This window comes from Camelus bactrianus, chromosome 1 (genome assembly GCF_048773025.1).
Source record: "Camelus bactrianus isolate YW-2024 breed Bactrian camel chromosome 1, ASM4877302v1, whole genome shotgun sequence".
Taxonomy (NCBI): domain Eukaryota; kingdom Metazoa; phylum Chordata; class Mammalia; order Artiodactyla; family Camelidae; genus Camelus; species Camelus bactrianus.
In genome coordinates this window covers 80,271,346-80,295,628 of record NC_133539.1, presented here as the reverse complement: position 1 = coordinate 80,295,628, position 24,283 = coordinate 80,271,346, and the positions used below count along the sequence as shown (strand labels likewise).

General features: G+C 33.8%; 1 protein-coding gene across 8 annotated transcripts in view; it reads left to right on the top strand.

Moving 5' to 3' along the window:
• The first annotated feature begins 1,587 nt into the window (after nt 1-1,587).
• Nucleotides 1,588-24,283, top strand: part of ECT2 (epithelial cell transforming 2) — a 53,804-nt gene continuing 31,108 nt past the window's right edge. For 2 of the 8 annotated variants that reach the window (XM_074367833.1, XM_045511256.2), the window contains exons 1-14: nt 1,596-1,730; nt 4,864-5,015; nt 5,642-5,721; nt 5,832-5,924; nt 7,472-7,654; nt 8,633-8,722; nt 9,455-9,562; nt 10,510-10,583; nt 11,276-11,406; nt 11,551-11,666; nt 11,767-11,829; nt 13,201-13,423; nt 16,911-17,047; nt 22,798-22,917. In XM_074367833.1, the coding sequence (XP_074223934.1) occupies nt 4,886-5,015; nt 5,642-5,721; nt 5,832-5,924; nt 7,472-7,654; nt 8,633-8,722; nt 9,455-9,562; nt 10,510-10,583; nt 11,276-11,406; nt 11,551-11,666; nt 11,767-11,829; nt 13,201-13,423; nt 16,911-17,047; nt 22,798-22,917 (1,548 nt within the window). In that variant the 5' untranslated portion in view covers nt 1,596-1,730; nt 4,864-4,885. Of the gene's footprint in view, nt 1,731-1,789; nt 1,971-4,863; nt 5,016-5,641; nt 5,722-5,831; nt 5,925-7,471; nt 7,655-8,632; nt 8,723-9,454; nt 9,563-10,509; nt 10,584-11,275; nt 11,407-11,550; nt 11,667-11,766; nt 11,830-13,200; nt 13,424-16,910; nt 17,048-22,797; nt 22,918-24,283 lie in introns of those variants that run through there. The other 6 variants (XM_074367844.1, XM_074367830.1, XM_045511258.2 and 3 more) reach the window with 5 other exon arrangements.

The window sequence follows — 24,283 nt, the reverse complement described above, 5'->3', positions numbered from 1 at the left end:
GATAAACTGAGGCACAAAGAAGTTAAATAAAGTACTTGAGGTTACAGGGCTAGGAAATGGAAAAGGAGGTTGTATGATTAGGAAATGTAACATGACTATATTGCCTGTTTATTTGCTAGTCAAACTGCTACATATCCCTTAAAAGGAATCAGGTATAGCTTTCATTAGGCTAGCATATGATTTGTGTAGCAATACCATATAGGCAATCATGAGATTTGGGTTCAAAGCCTAACAGGAAGCAATGCAGAGAGGAAATACTTTGTTTCCTTCACTAACTTAATATAATTTCAGTAATGAGACTTTTTGGAATGCTGGGCACACCCTAGTTTAAACATGCAACCACATTCCAAAGTGAAATTTCAATTACTGTTTTTCTTTTCTTTGCTCTAACAGTTATCATGGCATTTAAATTAAGGGCATACTATAAATGTTCTTCAGTTATGAACCAGGAAACCGATAATTACCACACTATTTCACTGATTTTGTGGAATGCATTACAAACTTTTCAGGCTTTCTAAGGTGGCCTGGCAAAATTAAGAAAAATTCTAAATCCTGATGATCTCTTTGAGACCTTCAGAAGTGTTCCATTGTAAAATACAAGTTTTCCTCCTCTTATTGAACTATGAGTTTCCAGCAACGAATTCTCCTTTCTTCCTTCATTTAAATCAGCGATTAGGTAGGGGACTATGCAAAATTCACCTTCGGGAGGAGTGTTTTGAAGAGATTGTGTTACTGGCATCACATTTAGAAAACAAAGAAAATAAAAGATTTTCACTACAGTAATTACAGGAAAAACGATAAATTCTTGGCTAGTCTTCAGAGGAAAGCAGCAAAAGATCTCAGGGTGGGGGATGCAGAGAGGGCAGCAGGAAGCAATTTACCTTGGCTCCAGGAGATTCTAGAATCTCATGACATCTTTTTACATTTGTTCAAGTGCAAGCTTATTATTTTTTTTTTTAAAAAGTCGGAGAAACACTAAGAATTTATTCTAGTCACCCGTTTAATTCCCTAGACCAGAGCACAGTGCCGTACATACATCAGGATTTAAACAAGCAGCTGCTGACCTGAGGTACACCTGGAAAGTCCCGAGTTCCCGTGTCTTGGCCCTGCCACGCCCAAGGCAACCTCTGCTAGGCCGCAAACCTTTTAACCGAACTTAAAATTTCTGAAGCAGAAAGCATACAGGCAGAAAAACCTTGCAGCTCACAGGAAACAATGGCGAATAAGTCATCTATCAAGGGACTGATAAAGTTTAAATGATTTGGTGGTGCATAAAGAAAAAACAAAAACTTGAGGGGACGGAGAATCCACTCAAACGTCCCTCAGGAAACGGGATGTTTACCGAGTAAACAAGCTGTAGCCACACATACACCTGCTACTCCCAGAAGCGGCCAGGGGCCACTATCGCCACCTTCTGGCCACATCCGGGCACTTCTCTACAAACTCGTGACGTTCCGACGTCGGAACCGTTGGGTTTATTTGAAACACACGCACAACCAATCAGTCGGCGCCTACGGGGAGGTGGGCGGAGAGCAGCGGCCAATCACCGCCCCTCTGGAGACTCCAGCCTATGGGAAGGAGGTTGACATCACGCGCCAATCGGCATGGCTTTTAGAGAGAGCGACTCAGTTTTTGAATTGGCCGTGGCCGCCGCTGGCAAGGAATGGCGGTAACGGTGAGGAAGACCGGTGCTTGAAAAGGTGGAACTTCCAGGGCGTCTTTTGAGAGGGGTGAGGGCTCAGTGGGCATAGGTGTGGGTGGCGGAGGTGGGAGCGGGCCGGCATCTTCGGAGCAGTGGGCCGCTCTGCGTGGGTACCACGGCCCCGCCCCGGTGATCGCGAATTCCCGAGCGCCCAGCCCCGGCTTCCCGGCTCAGGGAACCGCCCCGCCGCCATCCCAGCAGAGGGGCCGGGACGCGGAGTGGGGGCCCGAAGTCCACCAGGTTGCAGTGCATCGTCGCCGCCCACCGGGTTGGATATTTTTTCCCGAAAGTTTCTGGGCCAAGGGGGTAGTTTTTGGGAAGGGGCGGGGGGGTCTTGGCATGCTGCAGTGGCGGCCGGCGGCTGCGGCCCTTGGGGGTTTATCTCAGATTACTTAGTGGTTTCACTCTTGGATTCTTCTTGCCGTCTTCTCTGTGAGAAGTTCAGTTTTTGGTATTTACGTAAAAAAAAAAAAAAAAAAAAAAGCCAGCCCCTTCCGGCACCCCATCCCGCGTACAAATTTGTACGTCTTAGTGATTAAAAGTGCAGCCTTTGGAATCAGCCTGGGTTTGAAGCCTTGTTTTGCCACAAACAGTATGGCTTGGGGGGTGTTAATCTCTCTGCTCTAGACTTTAGCTGTAAAATGGATCTACTACTACTACTTGCTTCTTCGGATTGTTGCAAAGATAAGTAAATAAAAGTAAAAGGTTCAGAACAATGTCTAAAGTTTTAGAACAATGCCACGTATTAAGCGTTAAATAAGTGTTATTTATTAATCGCAGTGTTATATAATGGTAATACTAATGTTACTGTCAGTAACACCAGCATATTCAGAATGGCATTTAGCTCCTCCACCCTGAAAGATGATTGCTTAAAAAAATAAGCAAAAGGAAACTTAAAGTGAATATTTGTTTAAATAGTAGAATTTACCTTTGTGATGAAAAGAAGCATGTGTTTTAGTGTATTTAGTCAGAAGTCCTTGAGTATGTTCTCAAATGAGAAATGATCTGTATGGATTTGTGAACACTGATCCTACTGTGTTTATTTTAAAAGTGCAGAATACATGAATGTGAAAAAGTGATTAGTGTATTTCAGTTTGTAGTCAGATTGTTATGTCATTAGTTTACCATGCAGCTCTTTTTGTGTTAAATTTTAAAGCTGTTTTGACAATAAATTGACCATATACAGTATCATCAGAGACAATTTTAATTTTTAATCACTTACCTGTTTTGATGGTCTTTAAATACAGGCATAGGTGAAAAATGCAACCTCATATGATATTTTTATTTATTGAAGTCTCCCTCCTCCTCTATTCCTTAAAGCAGGTTAATTCATCCCTTAATTTTCTTTTTTAACATTTTTTTAAAGGGACTTTAAGTGAAAGCCAGTTTAGAGCCTTTCTTTTTGGATGTAAACAGTTCAGTGTAAGTGAAGTAAACAGCAAAAAGAAAAAGGGGGAGGGGGGCGCTGATATTATTTATTATTGCTTCTAAATGAAGGCTTTTATTGACAACTATTGGAGCACTCCCTTGGAGAGCCTTAGAATAATGATTGACATGGATGTATGGTAAGAGAGTAAGAAATGTCCACATTGTGAATATTATATGAGAATTAATCATTGTCACTCATTTTAAGATATCATCTATTCAGTTTTCATCACAGTAGGATCTGAGTTGTGCCATTATCTCTTTTACTGATGTGGAAACTGAGACTTAACCTACTAAGTGCAGAACTGAGACAGGAAGCTCAGTTTCTTGACTTTGTGCACCTAATAATTAGGCTTAGGTCTGTTATTTTTAGTTTGTACATCTTCACACTATTTGGTATCACCATGCAGAAATGATGCTGATTATACTTAAACTATTACTTTGCTAGAAACCTGATGGAAGTTACTTGTATATTTTTTTAATCTGAAAAAGTAGGAAAGGGTAAATTAGATCAGGCATGTACCTCCAGTTAAGGTGGGGCTTCTTCTTTATATTTGCCCAATATTCTGAAAATTTATTTCAAGATAATCTTACATGAAAACCCCAGTTTGAACTGATAAAAATCTATTCAACTTTTTCTTTATTCCTTGCTTAAAGTCCTGGAAATTTAAAAACAAACACGATTTTCTTTCATAGTCCAGAGTCATATTGACACTTGTTCATTGTCTCATGAAATCTTTTAGAGGAGAAACATTTGAAAAGTAATATGAAAATACAGATAAGGGAACAGTCCAGATATACTTGAGAGGTTTGGAGAAATCCACAGAGGATAAATCGAGAGTGATGGGTCAGATGAAAGATACACTAGGTGGAGAATTAAGCACTATTGAATGCAAGTACATGCGGAGTAAATTGTGATCTGTGTTTGAAAAATCCTGAGAAATGCATTCTGGCTGGTGCATACAGTATATGTGGACTGGGGGAATTATAGAAGATGAAGCTAAATAGGTATGTTAGGACCAGCGTGTAGACTGGATGGTAAACTTGAACTTGATTGTATAGGGAGCAGTGGTTGTGGAAGTTCTAAGCAGGGAAATAATATGGTAACGTTTGTTTTTAGAACCATACCCTGAAAATTATGTGGAGAGTGATCTCTGAAGAAACTGGTGTTAGCGAAACTTATTTGGAACTGTTGTATTTGACCAAGGGGCCACTGTGGCATTGGCCATACGAAAGTGGGCCAGGACCCAGAGATACAGAGATGCTTGAGGGATTGATAGGAATTTTGGGACAGCAAATGAGGTAAAGGAAAGAGGATGGATCCAGTTTTTGACTGGGGTTATTTGGGGGAGGGGTGATGGAAGTATTATAAATGAATATAGGAAGAGAAGTAGGTTGATTGAGGGCAAAGATGTGGAGGAGGGAGGTAAATAGTATTTAGAGTACCTTTTGAGTAGTTTTTGAGTGTTAGGTAATATTCTGGGTACTTTCAATAAAGCATTATTTTTACTATATCCCTATGAGTCAAGTATAGTATCTTTACAGAAGAGGAAGCTGAGGCTCAGAGAAGTTGTGTGACTTAATTACCTTACTTAATTACCTCAGAGAAGTTGAATTAAGTTCGGGATTAAGAAAAATGGGTAATGATACTTTTGATAAATTCTAGGTATAATGCTTGTTTTTGCCCAACGACTATGTTGGTTTCATATGTCTTTATTCACATTTTATTTTCTCAGCCATCATAGAGGAGTACGAACAATGGCTGATAACAGTGTATTAACATCCACTACTGGGAGGACAAGCTTGGCGGACTCTTCCGTTTTTGATTCTAAAGTTACTGAAACTTCTAAGGAAGACTTATTTATTGGATCTACTTCCTATGTTGAAGGTAAACATGTTATCTGCTTTAAAATACCAAGTCACTATTTTAATCCTAAACTTTCTGATTAGTGACTTTCTTATGATTTAACTGTAATACTGTTCAGCTAGAGTACAGGTACTGAGTAAACATTTGTTAACAGAAACTCTTTACACTAGATTTTTTATTATTGTTTGGATAAATGCTTCCCAGCTTTAGAGGGGAAGGTATCTTGTTGTTGGATATTGCTTTTCTGTATGTGAGGGCCATCCAGCTGCGACACTGCTAGCTAGAATATGTTCAGTTATGACTGGTCGGGTGAAGAGCTACTTCTTCCCTTCCTACTGTGGAAATGGATCTTTCCTAAAGTTCCATGCCCTGTTGAGGAGGGTGACTACACAAGATGGTGAATGCTTTCTTTGGTTAGGAGGAGTGCTGATGCTTGTATACTTTGCTACAGTGCGTTTTCTCTTCTAAAATGATACATGGTCAAATTTTAAAAATAAGCTTGGAATTAAGTCATTTTAATTTCAGGGAATGTTATATCTCAAAGATGGAAAACATTCCAGATATAGCCAGAAAAGGGATTAAGAACTGCTGATTTTGGTGTTCGTGACTAATAAAAATGTTTTATTTAACATTTTTAATTTTAATAGAAGAAATGCCTCAGGTTGAAACAAGAGTGATATTGGTTCAAGAAGCTGGAAAACAGGAAGAACTTATAAAAGCCTTAAAGGTATGGAGTTTTAGTTTTGAGTTTTTCTTTAAAAAGGCTATTTTTCTTCCATCAGTGTGTAAATAATTTTATAGTGTTCTTAATCTCACACCTAAGTCTCTTTTCCACAGACTATTAAAATAATGGAAGTCCCTGTTATAAAGATAAAAGAAAGTTGTCCTGGAAAATCGGATGAAAAATTAATAAAAAGTATTGTTAATATGGTAGGTCAAGCATTTCATTGCATGTGGCATGCTGCACTTCCTTTGATTTATTCATATATTCCACTTGTGGTGATTGGACCTAAATTATGTACAAGGTATACTTTGAGCACTTTGAAACTAGATCAATAGAAACTATTTTATATTTATTTTTAAAATCTGGGTGTTTCTGAAACCCCAAACTGTAATATATTATAAGTAATGAAATCCTTGTAAAGTAATTTGGCATTGTTAAATTTAAGTGACATTCTATGTGTTTAGGGAGATCTGGTACTTTTCTTGAAACTCTTTAGTTTCTTTTTTCTCAATATATTTATTCTAAATTCTTGCTTTATTTTCAGAATTACAAATCACAATAATTGAGTCATGAGAGAATTTGTCAGCATATAAAATATATCTAATTCTCTATATCAGCTTTATTAACTTGTGAGAGGGCTGCCATAAGAAAATACTACGGACTGACTGGCTTAACAACAGAAATATATTTTCTCACTTTCCTGGAGGCTAAAGCCCAAGACCAAGGTGTCAGCCTGTTAAACTTCTCTTGAGGCCTCCTTCACTGACTTGGAGATGTCTGCCACCTTCTTGCTGTATCTTCACATGACCCATCTTCTGTGCATGCATGTCTCTGGTGCTCTTCTGTGTATCCAAATTTTCTGCTCTTAAAAGGACACCAGTCAGATTGGATTAGGGTCTGCCCATGTGACCTCATTTAACTTTACCTCTTGAGAGGCCCTATCTCCAAATGTAGTCACATTCTGAGGTACAGGGACGTTAACGACTTCAACGTGAATTTTGGGGATACACAATTCAGCCCTCCACATTAGCCTAGTAGATAAAACCCAAATAATTTACTGACCTATTTGACTTTTCTTTTAAATTGTTCTTTTCTTTTTATGCAAGAGTCATAAATATTTAAATATCTTCATTCTGTTTTGTATATGGACAGTACAAAGTGTTAAACAGTAACTTGCCTTTTTATATCCTGTTTGCCATGCTGCATCTGCCTACATATTTTGTATCTTTCTCTTATTTCCCTCATATCTAGTGAAATGATTAACTCCATCCTTTTTGTGGATGTTACATGCCATAGTATTTTTTCTATTTTTCTGAAGATAATTTGTGCAGGAAGAACCATATGTATGGCATCATTTTCTTGGTCAGAATAAAAAGCCAAAGTACATTCTGGTTATCTTTCTAATGTAGTCTATTAAAATTGGTGTACTTAAACAATTCATCATTCTTACTTTATATGCATACTAGATGATTTATAATGACTACCAAGTCATGTCAAAACTTATGTCTTTAAAATAATCATCTTCAGAATTTAAGATCTTGATGTGGTTGGAGATACATTTATATGAAAACAAATAAGTAAAGAAATATGGCTTCACTATTAAGTACAGTGCTCATTGTATGATTTAAAACTTAAGTTTCTACAAATATAAAAATGAGAATGTTGATACTGAATTGATTTTTAGGTCTTATTTAGAGAGATACATAATTTTATAATGTAAATTTTATTTCTTATAACTATGAAAAAAAACAAGGAAATTAAAGTGCCATTTGTAAAGATGGAATCAATTGAAGAATTTAAAAGTTTGGATTCTCCAGAATTTGAAAATGTATTCATAGTCATGGACTTCGAGGATTCTGTCTTTAATGAGTTATACAAGACTGATTGTAGAGTTATTGGACCACCAGTAGTATTAAACTGTGCCCAGAAAGGAGAGGTAAGAAAGAAGATATGCTTATTATGACTTTTCAAGGTTAAATTTGTAATGAATTTTTATGCAGAAAAATCCTGTTAACTATTGAGAGTGTACATACATAAACTTTAATTTTCTTCCACACAGCAGATATCACAATTCCACTTTTATCAGTTACTGCATAATTTAAAATTAGAGAAATTATTTCAGCTTTTTGTTTTTAAATAGCATTTCAATGTAAGAGTTGTAGTAGAGTTAATCCCTATTCTTTGGTTTCATTACTTTGTTTTGACATTCTTAAGCTTGCTTTATTAACTTAAAATTGCTTGGATTGTTGTGCTTCTTTTGTTATAGATACTAGTAATGAGCACATGATAATCTTTAATTTTCTGTTCTGATTCAGAAGTGTTGCTTTCAAAAACCAAATAAACTTTTTATAGGCCAAAATTATGAAAAAGAATATTCTTGCATAATAGTTGGAGTTAAATATATATCTACTATATTTTTTAACAATTCTCTTTCATATATGTGTAGACAGATAAAACCATTTGTAAAATTATTTACTGACTATCTCCATTTTTTTAGCTCACAAATTGGAATCTTATTTGGTTCCGTATATGTATTATTCGTATTTATTAGAAAATATCTTCGATCTCTTTTAATTTTAAGCATTTACAATAATGTATGGAAGTCTTTCCTTATAGACAATACTTTATATGTGTCTAAGTACATTCTGGGACTAAAGGTTTGGATATAAGTATGTTTTATTTGCCAATAGTGAAGTGTGTTTAGGTTGTGTGTATCAAATACGATTTGGGAGTCATGGGAAATTTTTTATTGTGAAACTGGTTTTTCACTTTTTTTGTTGCATTTTGAAAGATGCAAGTATATCTTTGGATTGGGAAAGTTGGCAAGAGGGGCAAATATGTTTAGCTTGAGAAAGATGTGTTCTGTTTTTACTATAAAAAGATCTCACAGGTTTAAAATTGTTGTGTCCTTCAGCCTTTGCCATTTGCATGTCGCCCACTCTATTGTGCAAGCATGATGAATCTAGTACTATGTTTTACTGGATTCAGGAAGAAAGAAGAACTAGTAAGTATTTTAAAATATTCTATTCAAAGAATATTTTTTCCTAGCAAAATAAATTTACATTAGCTTTTTTTTTTGGGTAGTTATATCATGGTTTTATTTTAAAAATATTGAAGGAGAAATAACTATGAATATACCAGGTCTTAAATTTTGTGAAGAAACACTCTGAAGAACCTTGTAAAGAGACAAATGTTTTGTCTAGGATGGCTGGTATGTGAATTAGAATTATTTCATGATTATCTAGTCTGTTTAAACTGTCTTTTTGTTAAGTATCATATCAGCCATGTTATTTGAAGGTTTTGTTTATACATCGCAGTTTTTTATTATACAGGCCCAGCCTTAAAGCATTCTCAGTGCTCTAGAGAATTTCATAGAAACTTCTTTCTTTAATCAATAAAATTTTTTATGTTGGAGCTAATGGAGTATTTTTGTAATTTTGTGGGAAGAATCTTGGTGTGATGTAACCTGGTATTAAAAAAGTAATATATTTAGGCCATATGAAAGCCAGTTGTTAACTTAGTTTTGTGTGATCATCTTTTCTGGCATATCTCTCTGTGCCAGTAAATGAAATGAATATTTAATTTTTTTTGGCATAAAGTTTATATTTTTATAAAATTCTTGTAAGTACCTTATAAATAGAAAGTATTCAGTAAATGCTAAATGAATTGTAAGCATAGTTTAAAATTTTGTTCAAGTTAGTCATAAAGTCACTGTTGTTTACTTTTTTCTTTTGAGGTCAGATTGGTGACATTGGTTCATCACATGGGTGGAGTTATTCGAAAAGACTTTAATTCAAAAGTTACACATTTGGTGGCAAATTGTACACAAGGAGAAAAATTCAGAGTATGTAAACTTTGGTATTTTTGTGTTATTTCAATATAGCATTACTGGGGTATGGATTTAATAATAGTGCTCTTACCTATCTATTCTGCAGTTTATTGAGGATCAGAAATTCAATTTTTGCTGTATGTACATGTAATAAAAATTTTAAACCATAGGAGTGTGGTCCCTTAGGAGGCAGTGGAACTTGAGTTAGGTATTGAAAGATGAGTAAGATTGTGGAGGCTGGTAGGTGGATAGCATTTTAGGCAGATGAATAATATTAGCAAAGATTACTGTATGAGCATTGGTGAATAAGGGGGTCAGAAGGTGATGAGAGCAGATATTTCTCCTATATAAGTGGTCTTTATAAAAAGAGAACTATGATCTTATAAAATAGTTCTAGGATTTAACTTGTGAAAATTATCGAAGAACAGGAGAAAGTACTTTTCATCACGATTAAAATTTTAGTTTAAAATTACACTTGAGTATATTAGGAAGAGTTTATCACTTTGTTCCCACCCTCCATCAGTGTCCTTATGTAGCAAATGGTAATTTTTGGATAATGTTGAATTCCTGGAAAATATACTTAAAATTCATATCTAAGGTTTTAGTGATTTAATTATGTTTTCTCTTAGTCCTGTCTTAGGGGTTAGTACTTCCAAGGAGGTAAACGCAAAGAGAAATAGAATATGATAACAATGAACTTAATCAGCTTCAGAGATGCGTTTATTAAAAAAAAAAAGTGAAATGGTTTGGGCATCATCAAACTTACTTCAAAGTTATTTTAACCCAGGTTGTATGATGGAAAGACCATTCTTTTTCTGTTAATTGTTCTTTATATTTTGTTATAAAGCAGATGAATAATAATCTAAGACTGTGGGGAAAAAAGTATGTATAATTGCTTCTAATGTCCATGGATGCATTTATTTAAGGTAAAAATTTATCGTGATTCATGTTTATATTTTTAGATAGCTGTGAGCTTGGGTACTCCAATTATGAAGCCAGAGTGGATTTATAAAGCTTGGGAAAGGCGGAATGAACAGTAAGTGTTTAGAAATTCAGTCGTTAATTATGTAAATTAATCGTATTTATGTTATGTGTTATAAAGATAAACCCATGTGCTCAAAATTCATAGATAATATATAAAAAATTAATCCAGTCTTTGTTTAGCTTAGGGGATAAAGTCTAGCAAGAGCAAAGTTATATAAAAAAATTAAAAAAAACTGAAAATAGAAAGACACTTATGGTATTGTTGGACTTTGTGAAATAATTTTGATTATTAAAAACATTCTAAAATTATTAGGTAATAGCGTAATGCGTCTGGATGTTTGGGTTGTGCTATATTTTTTCTTATTTTATGTTTGGTTACATTTTAAGTATTAATTGCATTCCAATCTCATAATTCCTTGCTGTTGTATTTCATTACTACTTAACATTTCATGAAACTATAGAATCCCTTGAATATATATAAAGTTTCATGTACAGAGCAGGGATTTGGGTTTTATAAGGATTACCCATGATTAAACTTTGTCAGAAGTTACTTATGCGATGACTGAGGACACATCAATTTTTTTTAACTGAAGTTTTTATGAGTATATCAGGACCAAATGCAAAATATTTGCAGTAAATGGATTATGCTAAAACCTTGAGAATTACTGTAGATTTGTAAATTGATACATCTAAATTATTGAATGTAAGTCAAGCTGGTTTTAGAAGAATGTATTTTGTTTTTAGGGATTTCTGTGCATCAGTTGATGACTTTAGAAATGAATTTAAAGTTCCTCCGTTTCAAGATTGTATTTTAAGTTTCTTGGGATTTTCAGATGAAGAGAAAACCAATATGGAAGAAATGACTGAAATGCAAGGTAGAATTTAGCATAATTTAAAGGTTATATATATTTTGTTCCCCACTCCTGCTTGATTACTTCCTGCTGAATATGCCTCTTTAAAAATTTGAGCCTGGAGATAAATAGTTGGGCTTACTTATGCTTCTGTTCATTCCTCTTTAGGAGGTAAGCATTTACCAGTTGGAGATGAAAGATGCACTCATCTTATAGTTGAAGAGAGTATAGTAAAAGAACTTCCATTTGAACCTTTGAAGAAGCTTTATGTTGTCAAGCAAGAGGCGAGTAATTCTAGAATGAGATTGTTTTTTAAAAAAATATTACTAATTGTTTTTCTGATGAGGTAAATTTTTAATTGAAATATTCTTTTCTTTCCTCTAGTGGTTCTGGGGAAGCATTCAAATGGATGCCCGAGCTGGAGAAACTATGTATTTATATGAAAAGGTATGCTTTTTGTCTCTTAGTCACTTGTTTTGTGAACTTACTTGTATAAAGATGACACTTTCTGTCCTAAAAGAGCATAGTTTAAATAGCATATGGATCATCTTTTATGTCATGTTTAGGAGGTTCAGAATAATTAAACACTTGGATACTGAGTAATAGTCTTAGTCTATAGAGATTTAATGTATTGAATATTATTTTAATCTAATGTATGTCATTCTGTGCTAATTCTTGGTGAAACCATTAAGAATAATTACATCTCCGTCTTCAAACACTTAGGACCTTATAGGAAAGAGAGATATGCAAACAGTTAACAGTGCAGGGTGAAATGTGCTATAACTAAGTAATGTATGTGTTGTAACTTAGTTTCACTATGAGGGACTCAGGCAGAATTGGAAAGAGCAAATAAATGTGGAAGTTGAGCCAACTTCCTAGGCTAACCTGGTAAAGGCATTCAAGTTGAAGAGCAAGTGAGAGAGGGCATGAAAGGTTGAAAGTACACTAAAATTGCAAGTAGTTTAGTATGGCTTTAGAAAAGAGTATGGGAAAGAAGGCCAATAGATAAAGCTGACTAGGTAGGCAGAATCAATCTTCTAATATGTTAGAAGAATTTGGATTTATCCTGTAAGTTTTGGAAGCCATTGAAGAATATTAAGGGGGGGTGTCATTGCAAAAAATGATTGTAGTAGAAGGAATATAAACAAGGAAAATCGAGCCTTCATGCTGGATCTTGGTGAAGAGTGGTATCATTAACCAAAATGTGACATCAAAGTATAGAAGCAGCTGTCTTTAAGGGAAGATTTACTTCAGTTTGGGATTTAATAATTTTGAATGGAACACTGAAGGCGAAGTGTGGATTTACTGTGTTTTATGAAGTCTTAATATGTACTCTGTTGTGTACTCTTTGGACTCTTTCATCCTCAATGTAAAGTTCTTAACATAAAATTTTAAAAATATGCCTTAGAGTTCAGGAGGGTGCTCTTAAAATCAAGTGGTGTTTGAACAGTACTGGAGAGCATTATGTCCAGGCATAGTGCTAAATGCCACGGATATAGTGAACAAAATATTAATGGTCCCTGCCCTCCTAGAGTTTATGGCCTAATGGGGAGTAGACAGTAAACAAGCTTATAGATGAATATGTAATGGTAAAAGTGCTATGGAGAAAAATAATTAGGTGTTTGGGGTTAGACAGTTACAATGGTCTTTTGTCTGTTATATTTTATGAAGCTTCTGAATTACCTGGAAGAATATATAGTTGTAAAATTACTGTGCAAAATTCAGATTTTGTTAGACTCATAAATATATTTTTCTTTTGTCCCTGTCTCAGTAAAGAACCACGGAAGTTAAATTGAGCTTTTGTGCTTTTGATTGCAGGCTAATACACCTGAGCTAAAGAAATCAGTGTCACTGCTTTCTCTAAATACCCCAAACAGCAATCGCAAAAGACGTCGTTTAAAAGAGACACTTGCTCAACTTTCAAGAGATACAGACATATCACCTTTTCCTCCCTGTAAGCGCCCGTCAGCTGAACATTCCCTTTCTATAGGGTCACTTCTAGATATCTCCAACACGCCAGAATCTAGCATTAATTATGGAGGTAATTCACATTTTAAAAAATTGATCTTTAGAATTTAATGGAATGGAATATGCACTAGAATATTGATAAATCCCTACTGCAGTGAATATAAGACTGTTTTTAATCACCTTTGTTCTAGCTGAGGAGAAAAGGCACATGAAAATGTTTCCATTTAATGATTGCTTGCTATATGCTAAGTGTTTACATATTTTGTGTATTTGTAAGATAGGTTTTATTGCCTCTATTTTACAGATGACTAGACTGAGGTTAGAGAAGTAAAACTTCTCTAGGGTCACACATCTAGAAAGTGGTAGAGCTATTCAAAGAGCAAATTCTTGATACAAAAGAATCACAGATGTCATGAGTTATGGAAAAAAAAATCGGTATAATGAAGTCGGAGGAAGGTGAATTTACTTTCTCAGCTGATACAGGAAGGCACCTACAATTAACTCTTCTCCCTTGATCATCAATTTTCCCTCTATTTTTGTTTTTCATTCTGCATACACATACGTTGTGTTGTCTAGTTTATGAAACAATCAGAGCCTTCCCTTGACCCCATGACGCTCTCCACTTGTTATCCCATTTCTCTCTTCCCTTTCACATAAGTACTCTTCAAAGAATTACCTTGATCCATTGTCTCATTTCCTTGTTTTTCATTTTCCTTTCAATCTATTCCAGTTGAACTTTAGCCCCTACTACATGAAATTGCTCTTGCTGGGGAGACTGACAGTTTTTATGCAAAAACAGCATTCAACATGAGCAGCTAGTTATTCTTTCTTGGACACATTTTTTTATTTTGGCTTTTGTACATTACTCATTTCTCATTCTCCTTGACCTAACTTCTCTCTCCAGCTGTAAATGTGGAATGTTACTTCTGAGTCATTTCTTCTCTATTGAATTCTTCCTATACGATCTCTTATGATTCCGTGGCTTCTGTATACATAGATGACTCCCAAATTTGAGGTTTTCCCTGTCCAACTTTATACTTGACACCTCCTTGTTCATGTCTAATACACATCCTAAACTTAAGATAATCAAATTAAAACTCTTGTTTCTATCACTCCCAACTCTATTCCTTTGCCACTCTTCCTTAATCAGGCTTTTCTGTAAAAAGAATCTCTTAGACAATTGTAATGGTCCCGTAAATGGTCTCCCTGTATTCATTTTTGCCTTTCTACGTGCGGCACTTAGAGAGGTCTCTAAAAACATATAAATTAGTTCATGATGTTCCTCTGCATAAAGTCATTCAGTGGCTTTGTATTACCATAGCTTTCAAGTTCCTATGTAATTCTTCCTCAACTACTGCTAACCTCATGTGATGTTGTCCTCCAGTAACACTCTCCGAGTGTCAACCACAGTATCTTTGTTGCTCTTCACGTTTTTCTTCTACAGAACCTTATACTTGCTCTCTCTGTCTTAAAGAAATCTTATGGGTTCTCTGTAAAGTCAAGTCCCTGACCCACCACTCTTTCCTACCAACCCATTACCTGGTGGTTGTCTTCAGTAGTAGTTATCAATGTTAGAAATGGTTTGTTTACTCATTTATTTTATTTGCTTCATCAGAATGTAAGCTTGAAGAGAACAGGAGCATTGTCTGTGTTATCTCTGCTTTATCCCCAGTGCCTAGTATAGAGTAGGTACTCATTAAATATTCATGGAAGGAGTTGAAAGTCCATTTAAGGTAGGCCCAGAAAGCTGAGGTGGATTTGAGATGATAAGAGGAGCAAGAATACAGATAACAGTACACAGATTGAGTTGTTAGGGAATAGTGAGTAGGTCAGTTTGCTTGAACTATGGTGGGACAGTAATAGTCAAATTAGAACAGTTAATTGGGGAGTAATATTAGAGGGCTTTGAAATCATACTGGCATATCTGAACTGTATATTGTCATCAGCAAGGAACTTCAGAAACTAGAGCAGCAGTATAATTCATTAAGTAATTTGTACTGTATTAATTCTGAAGAATGATTAGAAGTAAGGCAGTTTAGAAATAGCCTGACCATGAAGTACTCTATAGTGGCTTTGTCCACAAGGTAATAAGGCCCTAGACCTGGGTTGATGATGTTTGGAAAGAAAAGTAAGAAGCACTGGGGAAATACTGATAGAACGGAGTGATAGAAAGGGAATAAGAGGAGATGATGGCAAAGTATTAAATAGAGGAAATGCTACCTTAGCAAAAATAGAAAGTTTATATTTTGGAGGAAGATAGTACAGTTTTAGAGAAAATCCAGGTTAAATTGAGGCAGAAATGTCCAGTAGGCATTAGGAAAAGCTGAACCAGCTGCTTGGGTGGGGGGTTATGATTAAATAGTAGATCTGAGAATTTACATGTTTTGTGATCATGATGGAGATAATGGGCATGAGATGGTAAGAGGTCATGATCATAAAGGACAAAGCTTGGATGTGAAGTTGAGGGGAGAGAAGAAAATGAATCACTAAAGAAAACAGACATGACAACTATACTCATACATGAGATATTCTGTATGGTAGAATTCCCAGTTTGTAGATCACTGCCTAGATAATAATTAATAATTTAATTAGATCAGTTTAAGTCAGTTTTTTCCCCTAACGTATCCTGTAATGGCAAAGACTCCTGGGTCTGGTGAAAGTAGCCTGAAATAATGTGCGGTGTGTGGGAAATTCTTTGAAGTCTTATTTCTTTTTAAAACATTCAAAACTCTACAGTACACGTGGTTGTTTTACTAATGCTTAAGCTTATTTGTCACTGAGTAAAACTGATATGCTGGGACTATATATTATCTTTTTTCATGTCATTCTATTGTATGTTATACATTCCTTTTTCTATTGAGAAACTTGCTATTAGGTATGAGGTATTCTTACCTAATTGTTAGTAAGGAAATGTATTTTAAGCTGTTATGAAATTTCATTTAAAATTTTTTTCTTGAAATACATATAAATATACTAATACATCCTCCCTGCACTTTGGATTAGACTGGGTGTTTTCTATAAAGATACTTAGAACTAATAGAGAATTTGCAGGTAATGTTTGTTTTGGGTTTTTTTTTTTCTTTTGTCTTTTTGTTTTGAGGGAGCCTCTCTCTCCCCCTCTCTCCCTGTCTCTCTCTCTCTCTATATATATATATGAAAAATTTTCCATTATTGTAATTGTGTAATCATAACAACTTTCCCTCCTTTTTTAGCTTAAAGATTTTTCTATGATGTCTATTGTGCTTTTTAGTAAAAGAAAAAAGTTCTTTTTTCTGGCCTTGAGTGCAATTCAGCATCACACACTGTTATGTTATCTCTCTCTAGTCTCTTACCTGAAACACTTCTTTCTTCAGTCTTTCTTCGTTTTTAATGACTGTGGCATTTTTGAAGAGTACATGATTATCATTTTTTTCTGGCCTTTTCTGTGAGGAAGTTCTACTTTAATAAAAATTTGTATGATGATATATTTGTAAGAGTAGATATCCTTCCCTTTTTTCTGTTAAACCTGTAGTGTTATACCTGACTTCCATTTTAAATCTTTCTTCCTTTTTATCTTTTAGAAACACCAAAGTCTTGTACTAAGTCTTCTAAAAATTCCACTCCAGTTCCTTCAAAGCAGTCAGCCAGGTGGCAAGTTGCAAAAGAGCTCTATCAGACTGAAAGTAATTATGTAAATATATTGGCTACAATTATTCAGGTAAGACTTCGGTTGCAAAATGATCTGTTTTCCAGAGTTCATAAGTAAAAAATCTGAGGTGTTTTTTTTTTAATAAGAAAATTATATAAGCATAGAAATGGAACATAGATATTAAAAATGAAAATGTATAATAAAAACTGCTGTTAGGAAAATACCATAATAGTAATAGTAGCTTTTATTCATGCAGAAATAGCATGATTTTTTAAATAGTGACTTTAAAGAGAGAAAGATCCTCAGTAAAAGATCTTAGAGGGGACTGAGTTTAATTCAGAATTTTGCATGTTTCATATCAAGATACTGCATTTTATATATGAAAGTGGTAGATAACTTTTCATGAAAGTATGTGTTCCAGAGTCTAGAGTTCTAGAGTTAGTACTGTATATACGTGAAAAAGCAAGTAGCAATGAAGCATAACAACATGGATGTCAGTAATTTTTTTTTAGTAATCCTTTCATGTGTCAAGTTTTCTTAAAGTATGCAGTAGTCATAAATGTTCATTCATTGCTTACTAATATTAAAATGTACTATGAAAAGTTAAGTCTGAGGAAAAACAATTCTAGTGAATCCTTGTAGGATAAGATTGAAGAAGATAATAAGGAATATATCAAAATTCAAGGTTCTGAAAGACATAATAATAGGAGCATTATTTTGGAATTTGTAGGAAGAAGGAATAAATTGTTCTAGGTAATGAAGGAGATAGTTTGTCAGGAAAATAAAGTTGATACCACCAAGCTTGTTTTTGAATAGAAAAAGGATTGGGAGATCTGATTGGGGTTTAATTTTTAACTGACCTCTTTTTGAATTCTTAATATAACTCATTAGGGTCCAATGTAATAGCCTTTAGTTGCTTGTACCATTGATAAAATACATGAATAAGAAATGGAAAGACTTCTTTCTTGGTAGTCACGGAGAGGTTATTCTTCACAGTTAATTTGTTTAGCAGTAGTCAAGGTTTTATGAGGCCCTCTGCTGTATTAAACTTTACTTGTTTTAAGTCAGCTCTGCTCTTCTTCCTCAAGGGGAATCATCCTACAAGAGTTTCTTGTTGAAGTTTTTATAGTCAGCCAAAATGTGGCTGAGTAGCAGAAAATCGCCTTGGCATATACTGTTCATGTACTTTGGTAGCATTTATTACCTAGAAATGAAAATCCTTGTAGGCCATGCTAATGCATTGGAGTTTTCAAATTTTAATTTGCATATCAATTAAATTCACTAAAACTTCTTTTTAAAAAGCACTTGTAATTATTACACTGTAGACAAAGTTTCATACCACTGTGCATAGTAAAAACTCACCTAAGTTTACTTAAAATATTATGGTCTATTTTGTAAATAAATTCAAAATACCTAATCTTTATTAAAAAAATATTTTGGTCTAAATTCATGATAGTGTTTTCTTTAGGGCTAATGTGTCCTTTTTTTTTTCTTTTTTGACTTGAAATAATTTGATTTTAACTTAGCTCCCAAATTAAGACAATATTCAGTAGTGACTTCATTTATTCTATATAGTACTTAGGTGCCTACTAATATAAAGTATTATTCCAGGTGTTAAAGAGGATTCACATTTTAAAGGAGCTTAGACTGGAAGAGGAGATAAAACATACACACTTAAACATTAATACGAAGTGGAAAGTTAGGAGTATCACGAGGGAGGTTTAGTTAAGATATTTGGAGATTTGTATGGTGAGAATTTTACTTTTCTTCCAGCTTAGGCAAGGTGTTGGGCTAGAATTTTCAGTGGGTTGAACACTGGAAAAAGTATCACGGAAAAAGAAGGTAAAAATTGAAGTGAGTTTTAAAGCATGATTATGATCAGTGCATGCAAAGAATATGAGTGGGAAGTGTGTTTGAGATTGTTCCAACAATACAAACAATGGAAGATACGTATCATTTAAGGTATTACAGGGTAGTCTAGGGGGATTAGACTTTTGGGTGGGTGAGTTAAGGAGACAAGGCGAGGGGTTGAGGTACGGATACGGTGAGAGTTGAGATAAGACTGCCTGTGTTAGACTGGAGAAGGCCTTTGTACAGTGTGCTGTGTAACTATAGAAGAATTTTTGATGGGAAGGGAAAGATGCTGTGTGACTTGTATTTTAGAAAGTCACTTGGCACACTGAAGGAGATATTGAGGAAGGGGAAATTGTGGAGGCAAGGAGGTTAATTTGGATGTTATTTCAGCAGTCTTGGTTTGGGATTTTGAAAACCTGAACTTCTTAGGATAGTCTCAGTGGAAATGAAAAGAGGATAGATTTCAGAAATGTTGGAAAGGTAGAATCAATAGTTTCTGGCTAATTTTATTTCGGAAATTAAAGCAAACATAGTAGAACTGTTTAGATAGTGTGTCTTCAGACTGCTGAGAGGTTTTAATGAATCTTGATGTATTTTGGTTGTCTGAATATTTTGTTTAGGATTTTAGGATTTTCAAATGTTGACTAGATAAACGAATGCTTATAAATGGTTCCAGATATCTTTGAAATCTCTGTTGTGTTTTTTCCCATTCGCATTCCTTTACCCCTCCTCAGATATTATTATTATCTAGCGTTTTGTGCTTATCATTCTTTTTATAGATCTATCACATGTGTAGGAAATCAAACTATGTAAATGTAACAGTATTTATATATTTTCTAGTGTTGCTTTTTTGCTTAATAGAAATGTTCTTGGGATGCATCTGTGTCATTGCGCATAGCAGTAATTCATTTTCCTTTATGAATATATCAGCTTATTTAACTTATTTTTAATAGACATTGAATTTAAGTTTTAGTGTTTTGTTGCTGGTTTTTTTTGTTTTCTTTTGTTCTGTTTTTTTTTTAAACTATTACTAAAGTAGTGCTGCTGTGAATATTCTTATTCATTGCTCCTTAAGAAAATATTCTGGGCAAAATCCTGGAATTTCTGGGTCATAGGTTAAACACACTTTTAAGTTTACTGCAAGTTGTTAGTATGTTGAAAACTAGCTTTTGTGTTGGTCTTCTTACCCTTTGAGGCTTTTGTAGGTGAAAATTAGCTTATATTGGTTTAGGCAAATGTCTTTGGGACAAAAGTTGGTTTTAGTACTCTACTTTACTTTGACTTAGATTTTGACCTTACTTTCTTGTCACCTTGTTGTTGTACTTAGAATGAGGTTTTTCTTCAGTATTTTAATTGTTTTCAGCAGGTTAAGTTCACTATACTTGAAGAAATGGAAGGCCTAAATATATATGTATTTTGGGATGGATGGAGATAAACAAGTCTAGAATTGTAGTCGTTCTTAAAAATAGGAACAGTTCATAATCTTAACATAGTTTCTTACTATTTATAATGTAATTTTTTTATCTTTTTCTTTTTTTCCTCTTCCATTCATTCCCTCTTGTCCTTTGTGCTATTGTTACTCGTTTTACTTCTGTATATGTTAAGAACCCAATAGTACATTATTATTTTTACTTTAGTCAAATAACTTTAGTCAAATAGTCAATTAGCTATTTAAAATTTAAGTGAAATTTTTATCTTAAATTATACAGTTTTTACTTGTCTTTTTCTTTGATGTACATTTATGTGAATTTTAACACATGTGAAAATTTGTATAACCACCACTACAATCAGGATATAAAACATTTCCATCTCCCCAAAAAACTCCTGGTACTGTTTTTTTTTATGTCACACCCTTTTCTCCTTCCAACTCCTGGTAACCAATGATCTCTTCTCCATCGCTGTAATTTTGTCTTTGAAAATGTCATATAAATGGAATCATATAGTATATAACCTACTAAGCCTGGCTTCTTTCAGCCTTTGAGTTTCATCTAACTTGTATGTATCAGTAGTTTGATCCTTTTTATTGCTGAGTAGTATGCCATTGTATGGATGTACCACAGTTATCTATTCACTTATTAAAGGATATTTGAGTTGTTTCCCGTTTGAGTGGTTATGAATAGAGCTGTTACCAACATTTGTGTACAAGTTTTAGGTGCATATGTTTGCATTTCTCTTGGGTAAACACCTAGGAGTAGGATTGTTGGATCATATGGTACATATGTTTGACTTTAAAAGAAACTGCCCAACCTTTTTCCAAAGGGGCTATACAATTTTGCACTTCCACCAGCAATATGTGAGAGTTCCAGCTGCTCATGTCCTCACCATTGCTTAGCAATATTTTTAGCCTTTCAAATAGGTAGGTAGTTGTATCAATGTGGCTTTAATTTACATTTCCAAAATGACTAATGATATTGACTATCTATCCTTGTCCTTATTTGACATTTGTGTATCTTTTTTATTGAAATAACTATTCAAGATTTTGCCTATTTTTAATTGGGTTGTTTCTTTCCTGAGTTTTGAGAATTCTTTATATATTTTAGATACTAGTCCTTTGTCAGATAGGTGATTTGCAAATATTTTTTCCTAGTCTATAGCCTGTATTCTCATGTCTTCTGATAAATTCATCAAAATTAAACACATTTTTATCATTTTTTTGTCTTATACATCATGCTTTTGATTTCATATTTAAACACTCTTTACCCAAGTCACAAGATTTTCTCCTAGGTTTTCTAAATATTTCATAGTTTTAGGTTTTTCCTTTAGATCTGTGATCCATTTTGAGTTAATTTTTGTATAAGGGTTATATTTAGGCTGAGGTTCATTTTTTTGCCAATGGCAGGTGGTGTTTTAGTGCTATTTGTTGGATAGCTGGCCATTTTCCACTGGATTGCTTTTGCACCTTTGTCAAAAATTACTTGGCCATATTTGCATGGGTTTGTTTCTAGACTCTATTCTGTTCTGTTGGTCTTGAATGTTTCTCTCTTTACCAGTACAACACAGTCTTGAGTACTGCAGCTTTATAGTAAGAAGTTCTTTGCCTTTCTACATCAATTTTTAGAATAAGGTTTTCTTTAATCTACAAAAAGTCATGGCATTTTTCATAGACATTGGGGTAGATTCATAAGTCTGTTTTGGGGGGAGAATTGACATTTTTACTGTGTTGGCAGTCCATGACCATATGTCTTATTTATTTAGGTCTTCTTTGATTTCTTTCATGAACATTCTGTAGTTTTCAGCATCATGTACGTGATTTATTATATTTATGCTTAAGTATTTTAATTTTTATTGTAAATGATACTGCTTATAGATTTTGGTTTCAATTTGTACATTACTGGTACATAGAAATACAATTTTTGCAGTGTGCATGCATGTGTGTGTGCATGCATGCATGTGGGTGCTGACTTGGTATCCTTTGACCTTGCTAAATTCACTTACTAGTTGTAGGAGGTTTTTTCCCTTTTATTTTTTTAAGATTAATGCAAGTAGCAACATAGATACAAACAGATCTTCTGGTTTCAAATCCAGTCTCTTTCCTCTAAGCCAACTTTTTTGGCCACCATTTCAAAATATGTTACTTGTATGAAGTATATGTCTGGAAATAATTTATTGCTTTCTTCCTTAGTGACTTGAATAAAAAAATAGAAATTACTCTGTATCATACTAACAATTTTAATGATTTCTAGAACTGTGTGATAAACTTTTTAGATTCTAACATAACATTTTATTATAAGAGTATATACATACATACACAGATATATAGATAAGTAGGATAAAATAGAATAGAAAATGTTATGAGAAAAGATTTCAAATTTAGGGAGAAGTATTTTTTTTAATTACTCTTTTCTTTTTCATTAAATCTTATCTCCTTTATCACTGTCTGTTAGATTTAAAAGATTTTTTTTCATTTTCCACAATCTACCTAAACTAGTCTTTTTTTTTTTTTTTTTTTTCTTTTAACTTTCTAGTTATTTCAAGTACCATTGGAAGAGGAAGGACAACGTGGTGGACCTATCCTTGCACCAGAAGAGATTAAGACTATTTTTGGTAGTATTCCAGATATCTTTGATGTGCACACTAAGATAAAGGTAAATTTGTATATGTTATGTTGGTGGTAATTCTTTTTTGATTGTGTATATTTATTATGATTTTTCAGATACTTCTGGTTAGCTAATTAAGTTTCACATTTAAAATTTCTTCATTATGCTGTACACCAGAAATTGACACAATATTGTAAACCGACTATACTTCAATAAAAATATATATTTAAAAATTTTCTTATTCTTTCATTTATTCCCTTGAATCATTTTCCCTTGGCTCTAGTACCTTATTAATGTTTGTTGTTTGCCTGTTTTTTGATTTTGATTAATCTGAAAACAAGGAATTTAGACCTTATGAAGTCTTTTCTATAGAGACATGTAGTTGCTAGTACTATTTTTTTTTTTCCTACTGTTTTTCCTCTTGGGTTATGTATGTTTGGTTTGCTTTGATTTTTTTGAAAAACTATGAAGGTGGAAGGGACTTAGAAATCATTTCATTCATTTCTCTTTTCATACGTGGTCAGATAAATGCTGAAACCATATAAGAAAATGCTATCCTCTTTTTAATAATTTTCCTTTGATGAGGGGTCCCTGATTTCCAGGTATCAGTCTCTCATAGTAAAGTAATTTTGGGGCAGGTTTCACTTAACTCTTAAAAGTAATTTAGTTTTATTTCCATTTATTTTTCTTGTGTGGTGCCTGGTCAAAATTGATCAGTTTTCTTCTCAGAACAATCCATATTAATGGATATTATTCCATATTGTAATAAAAAGATCAATCTGAATTACACAATGTTTTCAAACAAATACATTCACTTTTGATTTTTATTGCACAGTATAGACAAAATATAAGATATGTAAGTTAATAAAAATGCAGTTTATCAAATGTTTATATTTTTTATTTTATCAAAATCCATTATTATATTTCACCTATTTCTAAATTTACAAGTAATTTTGAAGGAATCTTTATTTTCTTAGCTATAGAACCTCAAACTAGTTTATCCTTATTTCCAGTTAGGATTCTGAATATTTGAAGAGGAAAATTTTCTTGAAATGATCTTTTTTCTCATAAGAAATACTAAGAGGCATAGAGGTAGAGTGGAAAGACAAGCAGGTTTTCATCTATGTGTTTACCCCCAATTTGTAGATCATTTTGTGTCAGTCATTTAGCCAGTCTGGGTGTGCAAGTTACCTTCCAATATAAAATGTTAAGTGCTTTTTATATGTATGGGATCATAATCTCAACTCAGAAGATCATGTTCTCTAGTTCACTGAAGCTTTTTAAAAAATAATTAATTTCTTATTGAATAAAGGAGTCTTTAAATTCTATACTGCTTTACAATTTTCAAAAGTTACACACATGATTTCACATAATCCCATAATAACCTTCCCCCACCTCCGCCTTTACATTGCCT